Source organism: Gymnoscopelus braueri, assembly GCF_963280865.1.
Source record: "Gymnoscopelus braueri genome assembly, chromosome: 9".
Classification (NCBI taxonomy): domain Eukaryota; kingdom Metazoa; phylum Chordata; class Actinopteri; order Myctophiformes; family Myctophidae; genus Gymnoscopelus; species Gymnoscopelus braueri.
Genome location: NC_137610.1, coordinates 28,021,529 through 28,033,709, shown reverse-complemented (window position 1 = coordinate 28,033,709; position 12,181 = coordinate 28,021,529). Strand labels below are relative to the sequence as shown.

The 12,181-nt window shown below is 41.1% G+C and overlaps 2 protein-coding genes across 2 annotated transcripts in view; one reads left to right on the top strand and one right to left on the bottom strand.

Moving 5' to 3' along the window:
* twf1a (twinfilin actin-binding protein 1a) overlaps positions 1 to 6,553 on the top strand; it is a 29,488-nt gene extending 22,935 nt beyond the window's left edge. Inside the window, exons 8-9 of the mRNA XM_080438573.1 lie at positions 1,732 to 1,853; positions 3,390 to 6,553. Of these exons, the coding sequence (XP_080294699.1) occupies positions 1,732 to 1,853; positions 3,390 to 3,557 (290 nt within the window). The 3' untranslated portion in view covers positions 3,558 to 6,553. The remainder of the gene's footprint in view (positions 1 to 1,731; positions 1,854 to 3,389) is intronic.
* A 5,419-nt stretch (positions 6,554 to 11,972) lies between these two features.
* irak4 (interleukin-1 receptor-associated kinase 4) overlaps positions 11,973 to 12,181 on the bottom strand; it is a 14,975-nt gene continuing 14,766 nt past the window's right edge. Inside the window, exon 11 of the mRNA XM_080437651.1 lies at positions 11,973 to 12,181. This exon is cut by the window's right edge and continues 933 nt beyond it. The gene's annotated coding sequence lies outside the window, so the exon portion shown is untranslated.

Here is a 12,181-nt window from a genome sequence, read left to right as displayed (position 1 = left end):
CCTCCTGAGAAGAGGTGTTAATTTGTACGAAATGTAACAAAATAAATATGCTTTGGAAAATGGTTCGAAATAAGGTAAAGTACTGTATACATGATTTGAGCATGCTTGAACATTTGACATTTGAGGCATAATATTTCAACAATTGCTACGAATTGCACAAAACCTGTGGATAGCCAGTCATTATGGCATAAACAATAAGTCGAAGGGTAAATTTAGGTCTGATAATGACGTAACCTGCATGTACAAACCATTTTCCAAAGCATACTTTTATTCTCTACTTTCGCCACATTTTGGAAAGAAATGGCCAATTCACATTGAGGTGTCCACTCTTCCTGTATCCAATAATTCACCTCCTTGACCTTTCACAACCAAATTGCACCATATGTCAGATATTGAATTACAGATCAATATATGAGGTTTCATGACCCTGTGTTGTGATTAGATGGGGATAGTGTATTGAGTTGAAGGCAGAGATGCGTACAGTAGACGGCTGCATTATGATAGTTTTGCAATGGCTTGACCCATTAAGACCGGGAACGCATCTGTGTAACCACTTTAACCATTATTTTATACTTTGGCTATTCAAAAATACACAAATATACAAGCTCATAGCTCGGCACAGATCTACAAGCTATGAGCTTGTAGATCTGCTATTTTTGAAAAATCGTGAAAATGTGTGCAAATCTTTGAATATATATATATATTTAAAGCAATTTTTTTTACAGCCAAAGAAATCTGAAAATGACACCGATGCGTTCCCGGTCTTAACTCATTCACTGCCAGAATAAATAAATACATCTTAATGGGTTAATGGCCTAACTAATGGATACAGAAATCAGTGGACATTGTTTGTTTGCTAGCTTGCTGACCAACAGCTGTTTCTCTGATGGGTTAATCATTTACCAGGGCAATGTTTACAGACCGGATGTTCATAAAGGTTGGAACATTCAGTGCAGCTGTATTCTGATTAATTTATATTCCATCGTATAACCGTGTCGCCTGCCGAAAATAGCTGATCTACAAGCTCACAACACGTTGCAGCGTAATACGTTATGAGCTTGTAGATCTGCTGTTTTCGGCACAGGACGCCATCGTACGTCCAAGTATAAATCAGGCTTGAATGTCTACAGCCTGAAATGGTCTACAGTAGTGGTTCTCAAAGGATGCCAAAAATAGCAGATCTACAAGCTCACAGCGCGTTCACTTTGTGCCGCGCTGCGAGCTTGTACATCCCCTCTTCTGGGGGTCCCTGGCACCAGACTTTTTCAGATGGAGGGGATCCGTGGCCAAAGCAGCCATTTTGGAAAGAAATTGGGCCTCTTGGTGTTACCAATGGTGCTAATGAAGCCTCTGTTCCATTCTGTCCAGGGTGCTGATATTGTGCATGTTGGCTCACTAGAAACACTCCATTTCGGTTCCCAAATGGCCCCTTATGGTGGGCGTGTAACTCTGAGAGTGTACAAATGGAACCAAATGGACCCTCACGGGTCCATTTGGTTCCATTTGTACACTCTCCGAGTTATGGGGGTCCTTGAAAATAAGAAGACCACTGTGCCACACTAAATGGAACAGAGCCTTAATTACTAGTATTATTGGTAACACCTGTGAAGGAAGTAAGGAAGGGGCCCAATTCATTCCCAATATGGCTGCTGTGCATGGAGCCTATTTGACTTGAAAACCTTTGAGAAGCACTGTTCTACAGTTGATGGTGTTTTGTGCTTTCCATTGCAGTCTTCATATACTCCATGCCTGGGTACAGCTGTAGCATCAGGGAGAGGATGCTCTACTCCAGCTGCAAGAACCCTCTCATCGACATGGTAGAAAGTAATCTGGGCATGGAAATTGAGAAAAAGGTATGTAACAAAAAGAGAAAAATGTATACTGTAGTCTAGTGCATAGATGGGCAACTGGTGGCCCGGGGGCCACATGCGGCCCCCACCTTCACTTAATGCGGCCCGCAGGTTAATATCGGAATACTGATATATTATTGATTTCAGCTGTTACAATTGCAAACATGACCCGCTATAATTACTTCAGTCTATATTATAGTAGCTTAATGACTACCGTAAATTTCGGACTATAAGCCGCAACTTTTTTCCCATTTTTCGACCCTGCGGCTCATATAACGGTGCGGCTTATCTATGGATTTTTACAGCTAACGGCCACTAGGGGACCTCCTAAATCCATCGATTTTACACCCGCGGCTTATAGTCCAGTGCGGCTTATATATGTACAAATCATTCAATTTAGCTGCTGCGGCTTATATTCAGGTGCGGCTTATAGTGCGAAAATTACGGTAGTATTCAAATATTATTGTCTTTTTTAGGTCTAATGTATTTGTATTTAAGTTCACAAAGTTAACATAAGTATAACTAAATGCATTTGAAATTAAATAAAATGTTACTTTTCAGGATTCAAATAAAAGAATGGCTAAAAAAAAAATCAGGATTCCAATTCAAAAGTAGCAAAAATAGCAGATCTACAAGCTCAAAACACTGCCCGACAGTATGCATTGTGGCCCTCTGGAGTGAGTGTGGAAATATAGTGGCCCTCTCCCACCCCTGCTGTAGTGTATAATACTAATAGATTAAGGCTGACATAATTTGTGTCAATATTCTGCAAATAAAGTTAGTTATTTGATTAATAACTTGAAAATAAATTTTTAATTTAAATTACATTGTTTGCATATGAAATGCAATTTTTCTAAACAAAAGTTTTAAATTACAAATCCTATAGCCAAGTTCAGAACCTGATTTGCTTCAATATAAAAGGGCCTTTGTCTGAACTATTGAAATGAATTCTCATGAATGCCCTTCTAAGACCTGTACAAACGAATTCCCAAAGACTTTTTGGCTTAAAATGAGTTACTCTTCAGCCAGTTGTGATTCTCTAAACATTAGGCTATACCACATTTGTTATACTGTAATATTTGTTATATTTCATGGCGATTTGGATGCCATCCCTTCCCTTGACTATTACGAGAGCTTATAGGTGCCACTTGATGGGGAGACCTAAGTGGATGGCGCATTAGGCGAGACAGCGGGGTTCCCCTTTCCCTCCTTCCCTTCCCTCTCTTACATATAAATGTATATTTTTTTAATTCTTATTGTTACAGATTTGTATGTTTATGACAAGATTTGTGTGTTTATGACAAAAGAAATAAAAAACTGTTAAAGCAAAATAATAATTTAAGAATAAATGTATTTATAAATAAATATGTGTGTAAACTAAGTAATTGCGCACAGAGGAAAACCTACTCCCGATCTTCTCACTGAATTACGCTATGCTAAGCGATCGAAAAGCATGCCATAACAAAGTTGTGAGTTAAAGTTACTTTGAACAGTCTCGTCTTCAAATGCCCACAACTTTCCTCATATTGTTCTCGTCAGTTGGAGATCGACAACGGGGACGAGCTGACGGCTGACTTCCTCTACGAGGAGGTCCACCCCAAGCAGCACGCGCACAAGCAGGCCTTCGCCAAGCCCAAAGGCCCCGCGGGGAAGAGGGGCGTACGGCGCATCACCAGGCCCCCCGGCGATGGCCAGGAGGCGGACTAAAATATAGTACAGACGTCGGCATCGAACACCCCCTCACATTCCAAGTGATCTGGATGCGGGTGGTGGGGGTCATGTCTCTTCTCACACAAGCTTTGTTTAAAAGAGAAAATAAAAGCAGTGGTTCTCAAAACAGTTTTTAATTTCAAGGACCTCTATGACTCTTGAGAGCGTACAGATGGAACCAAATGGACCCGTACGGGTCTATTTGGTTCCATCTGTACACGCTCAAGAGTTACAGACCTGTTAACTCATTGAGTGCCAGAATTAATGAATTAAATAAGTCGGCCAGTGCCAGCGTTTTTGAGCATTCTTACTAACCTTTCAAGAGCCACATAATATGTCGCTCCAGGACGATCGACACACAGAGTGTCGCAAATACGGAGGAGTGTCTCTGCTTCCATCGGGGGGGGGGGGGGGAAGCGTGTCACTGCGACCCTCCGTTCATTAGTTATTGGCTGTTGAATATAGCTTGCTCTCGCCAAAAACACAGACAAAAACAAGAAAGCAGAGAAATTCTTTAACATTAGATCGGGCTGGGTTTGTTGTGATCACGTTATCTCCGGGTATACTCTTCTCCGGAAGTCATTGCACCATCTGGCGCAAACACTGAAAACACTGTTTTGAAGTGTTACATGTCATTGGCACTGAATGAGTTAAGGGTCCATTTGGACCACACCTCAAGGAACCCTGAGGGTCACTGGACCCCCACTTTTGAGAACCACTGACAGAAAAAAAAACTCAAATTTCCAATACAAAGTTCACCCAGAGACTGAACTATGCACATCAAGGACAACTGAGCAATGACACACACACTTCATAAGTTCCATTTGTAGCTTGTCAAATGGAAAAGGTGTACAAGTATATATTATGAATGTTCACATGGTATTTTTAAAGACGATTTAGAAGCTGGTTAGAAATAAAAACTCGAAAGAGAGCTTTCTACACAGCTGTTGTTGGCAGACGAAAAAAAAGAGAAAGGAACAGAAACTCAATGTTAGTGCGACTAATGTGAATTTGTGCCAATGTGATATAACACTCGCATTCTGAGTTCACATGCTTGAATTCCTTCTCCCCTTGCATTCCTTTTTTTGGTCTGTCAAATTATGTGTTTTCCAACGTCCACGCGCGCTCCAGGCGTTTGTCTCGTGCACACAGCCACTAACATTATGTAATTCCCACGTGGTCATTCATTCCTTTTATTATTGGTGCATTTTTTATATTGGAGAATTGACTTCTTTTTTGATAATAACTGTGGTTTACATGAGAACAAAAACATCTGCTGAGAAACTTATTTTTCTATGCAAGTCAGTGCTGTACATGTACATATAGTGTAGGTGTGGGATACTCGGTGATAAAAAATAAGTTAAATAACAAAAACAAACCAGTCTTGTCTGTTTGTCAGTCATTGTCTTTGTCAATGAGTCAGAATAAAAGAGAGAAAAATAAGGGCGTCCAGATTGTGACATCAATACATCTCAGAGCTCACAATAAAAACAGCTGGTTTTAAGGCTTACAATTGTTAGTTTAATGAATTCAATTGTATTTTAACCAATACATATGGTAGAGCAGTGATTCTCAACCTCTGGGCCCCAATTGCCCGGCAAGTGGCCCCCAAAATAATTGGCAAAACACTACGATTTTAATGATAATTTAAAATTAATATATTTAAAAAGTTTCTTTAAAAACTTGAAGGAAAAAAATGTATAAGAGCTACGTCAGTTCCAAGCCGGAACAATCGATTGATCATTAAAATAAATATGCTCTGAAAAAGAAATGTCAAGGCCGCCGCCATATTTTGTAGGGCAGCTTGCTCATAACACCACTGCAAGGAATATGCCTGAGTTGTAATAGAACAGTGGTTCTCAAATGTTTTGAAGTCAAGGACTCCCAAATTGATATGTATTTGCCTGTGGACCCCCATCTGAAAATGTTTTGTGCCAGGGACCCCCAGAAGAGAAGATCTGTTACAAATCCAAATCTTCTAAACTTTTTCAATATCTTTCAGAATTTTTCTAAAATGTGAAATGGCACATTTACAAGCGCGCAGTGCGGCACAAAGTGACTTACTGTGAACTTGTATGTATGCTAACTACTTTTGCTGGGGACCCCACTTTGAGAACCACTGGTATAGATGTACCTGGCTGAGAGACTAAACCTTTTTTTTTTATTACCATTACTGTTACCTATCCCTGTAACGTGTATTGGTGTGAAAACCCCCCTTTTTTCATTTAACCAAGTATCCTATATCGTAACATAGCTACGTCTGATATTTGTAACAAACCAAAACCGCATGGAAATCGGTTGAGAATACACTGAGTTATGATGATTTTAAACAGGAGAGAACTGCTTCCATAGACACATAGAGCATACATATTATAGGAGGCACGGCTCTTAGTACAAAATATGGTGGCTGCGATGAGTCATAGCTACACTGTGCAGTGGTACCAATGAGGTATCTAGGTTTATATATCTATGGTTTTAAGATCCTCTCTGTCGGAAGAGGACCTAAAACTTAATGGATTGTAGCTTTAAAACCACTTAAACCCCAGGGCTCTATAGTAGTGGCTTTTCTGTTTTCGCTCTACATTAAATATCTTTCGCTGAAAATGGCCGATCTACAAGCTCACAGCGACGCGTTGTAAGCTTGTAGATCTGCCATTTTGCTGCGAAGGTTTTCCCCCCAGTGTACGGATGGATGCTGGGGTATTAAGTGGTTGAAACATGCTGGCTCCCATGCAAGATCAAAGTGTCATTACCTGGATTTACAAGGGATTATAAATACCTTGGAAGTAATTGATGCCACGGCCTCTCGTCTACTGATTAACGTTAGACCGACTACTTTAACTGTACAGCTCACCTCATGGTTGAAGGGGTGAACATCCCTTTTCACTCGTTCAGTGTCCGAATAGGAAAATGTCATGTTTTGGTCTTAATTGTTTTTCTTATCACAATTCTTGCTTTTTAAAAAGACGAAAATAAAATATTTAAATCATGAATCTAGCCTTGTATTTATTTTCTTCTGAATTTACACTGGCTTTGAAAATATTAATTCATACTAGAAAGTACTGTTCCTGAAGAAACGGTGTGGGATTGCTAAGAATGTTGATGGTGTTGAGTATTGACAGTTTTCTAAGTGTTAAAGTATTAGTTGTTTGAAAGGTTTTAAAGGTGAAAGGTGTTTAAGTATTAGTAGTTAGTGTTAAAAGTTTTGACAGTGTTGAATAGTGTAAAATGTAGTTTTTTTTTTAGGGTAAACTGATTGCTAAGGTCTAATGGGCAGTTTCTAGGGTCTAATAGGTGGTTGCTAGGGTAAAACTGTGGTTGCTAGGGTCTAATAAGCAGTTACTAGGCTCCACTGTAGCTAAATGGCATTTCCCCATTACTACTACTTTAATGACTATGGTGCTAAGCTGTTTTCCATGGTGCTTACCTGTTTTCCATGGTGCTTAATATGGCATTTACCTGTTTTGCCATGGTGCTTAGCATACCACTTAATTCATTGTATCTATACTACATTCTTCTGAACCCTTCTCACCCCCTCTGACAGCCTGCAAGTATCATGCATGATATGTCATGGTTTTCAACGAAGGGTTAATCGGCCCCTGGTGGTCCCTATCGTGGCCCCTGGGGGCAAAATGTGGATCCTGGTGTGGCTATTCTGATGGCAGAGACCCCTGAACAGTGTTTGTGCGACAATATTTGTTGCGGATCAGAGCAACGGTGCATCCAGTCCAGGCAGGGCCGGCGCACCCATCAGGCAGTGTAGGCAGTTGCCTAGGCCACTAGGGCGCCCTAGTGGCCTTGCAGGCTCAAGGTGGCGCTGTGGCAGAAAACGGTGGCGCGGCGCTGTCAGACATAGGATAGGCTCCTGTCCTCTGAATTACTTTCTGTTTGAAGAGACCGAGGTGCTCTTATTTTTAAATGGGGGGGGCGCCAGGAAAATTATTGTCTAGGGCGCCAAATTGCCTAGCACCGGCCCTGAGTCCAGGGGCCTATTACACAAAAGGAGAATGAAATAAGCCTGGATTTAAGTCAAATCCAGGTTTGACAAAGTCTGGTTTATTTATGGCTTGCCAGGCAGGCTCTCTAACCATTCAGCTATGGCCGCATCATCAGCAGAGATTCTAAGGCAGTTCTACTCTGTAACAGTAAAGGGGTTTCAGGGGAAACCAGCGAAATGAGGAATAATATAATAAAAGACTGTCTTGCTAATAAAGCGTCATGTCTATGTTTACAATGTATTTGATATTACCTTTATATTATTTAATAAATTATGCATTTCATCCTCTATATATTGTCCAGCAACCTTTATGATAAAGGCGAAAGTAATCCATCCTATCAGCGTTTTGCGACGACGTCGTATCGACGTCGTATCGACGTTGTAAAAGACGTGTCTTTTCAACAGATATCTCTTTACCCACTGGGCACACACAATACAACGCCCATACGCCGTGCATACGACGTCCGAGTCAGACCTCAGTCAGCAGCTGTTTTGCAAAAAATAGGTTGAAACGACGTCGACACACGTCTGACTCGGACGTCGTATGGAAGGCGTATGCACGGCGTTTGGGCGTTGTTGTGACGTCTGTTGAAAAGACACGTCTTTGTGCAACTTGAATTATGGATTTTTGATTGCATTTTAACTTTTAGATGGCTTTTCCCAACCCCGTAGCCTAAGTGAACGGTGAACACCAGTGATATTGTAAGTTTATTAAGTGGAATTCATAATTCATAATTGTCAATTATTGTTTCCCCCCTTCCTATAAATGTAAGGCAAGTTTTAGATTCATCACGCACAAACCTTACATCTCCCCACCAACATAGAAAGAATGCAATCAGTAATTTATCTACATAATGTATATACACAATAAAAATATGCTATGAATAATTATGTTTTCAGTGCTATATAAAGCCCTGCATTGACTTTTTTCAGCCAGCAGGTGTTGCGGCAACAACATGAAACCAAAATACTTAATAGTCACGTGGCTTTTTGCCTTTTGTAGTCAAATGTATTTATATTAAGAAAAAAATTATAATACCAGCTAATGTCCCAGGGGCCTGTTCCTCAAAAGGTGAATTAGAGCTAAAGCCTGGCTTTACCACCTATCCTGGCTTAATTTAGCCAGGATTAGAGCTGAGTCGGTTCCTCAAAAGGTGAATTATCTTGAAGATTAGTTTAGCCAGTTCACCCTGGCTAAATTTAGCCTTATCCGATTCCTCAAAAGAGAATTGAAGCAAGCCTAGCTTAGTTACCATGGCAATTTAGCTGTGAAGTTAGCCTGGTCAGGAGCAGGCTAACAGCCAAGTCTTAATACAGTGCCTTGTTCTTCAAGTTTTTCCACAGTTAATTCAAAACATGTGTTTGTATATGGACTCATTTTAATGACCCTGCATTCAAATAAAATGAAATAAATACAATAAGATATAATCAATTTAATTATATTACTGAAATAGTGTGTGACCATGAATCATAATTGTTTCACAATGACTCATGTGATATGTCATTGTCACTCTGTTAACACTATAGTTCATATTGTTGTTAGATGTTTGATAATATATTAATTTTTTTTTAAAAATATTATAAAAACACATACATATACATAATATATATAAATAAATATATTTAAATATATATATAAATTATTAGTTACAGGTTTAAAGGAGCCTCTTTGTAAGTCAATAAGGAGCATATTTTAAATTATCAATTTCCAGTCGTCCCGTCCCGTTGCGGCCCCCGTCCGTCGCAGTACACCACCCCCCCCCCCGTCCCCGTCCCGTGCGTCCGTCCGTTGCACACACACACACACGCACACACACACACACACACACACACACACACACACACACACACACACACACACACACACACACACACACACACACACACACACACACACACACACACAGTGTGTGCTTGCAATACTTTGCCACGCTTTCTCCCTGGATCTATTTATTGCGGTCGCGTTTCCTTTTCTGTTGATAACATGTTTCACTTCCTCATATGCTTGCATGAGCTGCTGCTGTTCGGCCACAGAGAAAAACGCTGCTCGAGTTTTGTTCCCCGCTGCCATGATTGGTCAAGTTCAAGGAATCTGCGCTCGAGTTCATGGTCTTTTATAGAAATACGTCGCCGGCGAATCGCCGCCCATTCAGCCTGGCTTCATTATCCTGGCTGGACACAGCCTGGCTTGACATAGCCTAGCTCGACAAAGTTGCTCCTTTTCAGCCTGGCTTGGCGTCTGAGGAACGGAATAAACGAGGCTTTTCGGACCCGACTTTGTCAAGCCTGGATTTGGCTTAAGGCCAGGCTTTTTTAATTCACCTTTTGAGGAACAGGCCCCTGCCTGGTTGACATCCTTATTTTTTAACTCTATGGTTGACATAATCATTTTAGGCTGCTTTACTTTATGTTCTTTATGGTAGTTATAGTTAATGGTAGTTAATAGCAATCATAGCAAGTGTGTGATGCTATTTTAACACATTTTGCTGGGGACCCCCTGGAACCCCCCCAAGGACCCCTGGGGGTCCCCGGACCCCACTTTGAGAACCAATGCTTAACGCTTTTTGAAAGTCCTGGAAAAAAAAAACAAGACTCGCGCAACAAAAATCGGCAAGACACACCATCTCCGGTTTACTTCCTGTATCTGCATAGTCTCGCGTAGCTATCTGCGTGAAGTGGACGCCTTTTTACTCCTAAAAAGCCGGAAGCAGGTTGGCGTCCGCCCACTTCAGGCAGATAGCTATTGATACATAATCAATTTGGTGAAACACTATTCTGTTTAATACAGTGGTTCTCACACTTTTTCGCGTCAAAGACCCCCAAATGTATTTGGCCGCGGACACCCATCTGAAAATGTTTTGTGCCAGGGACAAATCGCATTTAATTTGATTTCAGCGAAGGTTTCAGGTTGCTGAATGAAAATGAAATTGAATTCCGCGACCGGGTGGTTTACCAGGCTACCAGGGACCCCCAGAAGAGAACATTTGTGTTACAGATTGTTCAAAAATAGCGGATATACAAGCTCGCAGGGCACGCTGTAAGCTTGCCCTGTGTAAGGAGTTAAAACGTACAAATTTGGCTGGGGACGACCTGGGGCCTGTTCCTCGAAAGGTGAATTAAATAAGCCTGGATTTAAGTCAAATCCAGGCTTGACAAAGTCGGGTCCGTATAGCCTGGTTTATTCGGTTCCTGGAACGCCAAGCCAGGCTGAAAAGGAGCGACTTTGTCGAGCTAGGCCTTGTCAAGCCAGGCTGTGTCGAGCCAGGATAATGAAGCCAGGCTTCACTTATTTCTATAAAAGACCATGAAAGTCGATAGCAGAATCCTTGAACTTGACCAATCATGGAGCCCAAAACCAGAGCGGTGTTCTTCTCTGTGGCTGAACAGCAGCACTGCAGCAGCTCATGGAATCTTACAAGGAAGTAAAATTTATAATAAGCAAGAAAGGAAACACGGCCGCAATAAATATAGATCCAGGGAGAAAGCGTGGCAAAGTATTGCCGACAAATTAAATGCACAAGTTGTCCAAAAATATGCAATTAATTTATATACAAATCCATAAATATATAATTCAGTTAGGTTTAAACATAAGGAGTTTAAGTGAATGTTGGAATTATAATTATAAACACTTAGAATAATTTTCTAATTTCAAATTTCTAAAATCGAAGATCTACAAGGGAAAAGCTTGCCTTTTGGCGGCCGGGGGTCCACGGTCCACGGGGGTCAACGGGGGTCCGGGAGTACACGGGGGGCCGGGCCCCCCGTGTACTCCCGGACCCCCGTTGACCCCCAACAGAGGTCTGGGGTATACGGGGGTCCACGGGGGCGGGGGTCCATGGGGGGCCGGGGACCCCCGGCCGCCATAAGACAAAAACATTTCGGGCTTGTAGATCTTTGATTTTCGCATAAGAATTGAATAAGTGTAGAAAAACTCATTGGTTTATGATTGGAGTCATTGGACTAACAGCTATTTCACAAAACTTGAAGAACAAGGCACTGGATTAATAAAGCTTGGCTGTTAGCCTGCTCCTGACCAGGCTAACTTCACAGCTAAATTGCCATGGTAACTAAGCTAGGCTTGCTTCAATTCTCTTTTGAGGAATCGGATAAGGCTAAACTTAGCCAGGGTGAACTGGCTTAACTAATCTTCAAGATAATTCACCTTTTGAGGAACCGACTCAGCTCTAATCCTGGCTAAATTAAGCCAGGATAGGTGGTAAAGCCAGGCTTTAGCTCTAATTCACCTTTTGAGGAACAGGCCCCTGGAACCCCCTCAAGGACCCCTGGGGGTCCCCGTACTCCACTTTGAGAACCACTGTGTTTAGGTGAAACCTTAAGCATGGTTTCAGTATAGCACAGACCCAAAAAATCTTATATTATAATTTTGATTATAGCCTGCAAACACAGAAATTCATAAAATTAAAAAACATGTTTATTAACAGAAAAATAAAATTTCAATTGGTCACAGTTCACACAAGCAAGTTCTTCATCTTTCAAGTTCTGTGGGATACAGAAATGTAAAAAGAAATCTACGGACAATAGTTATTATATAATATATTGTAAATGCACGGTTTCCCAAACAAAGTTTTTTCGAGGAATAAACAGTACTTTCACCATTTTGGAA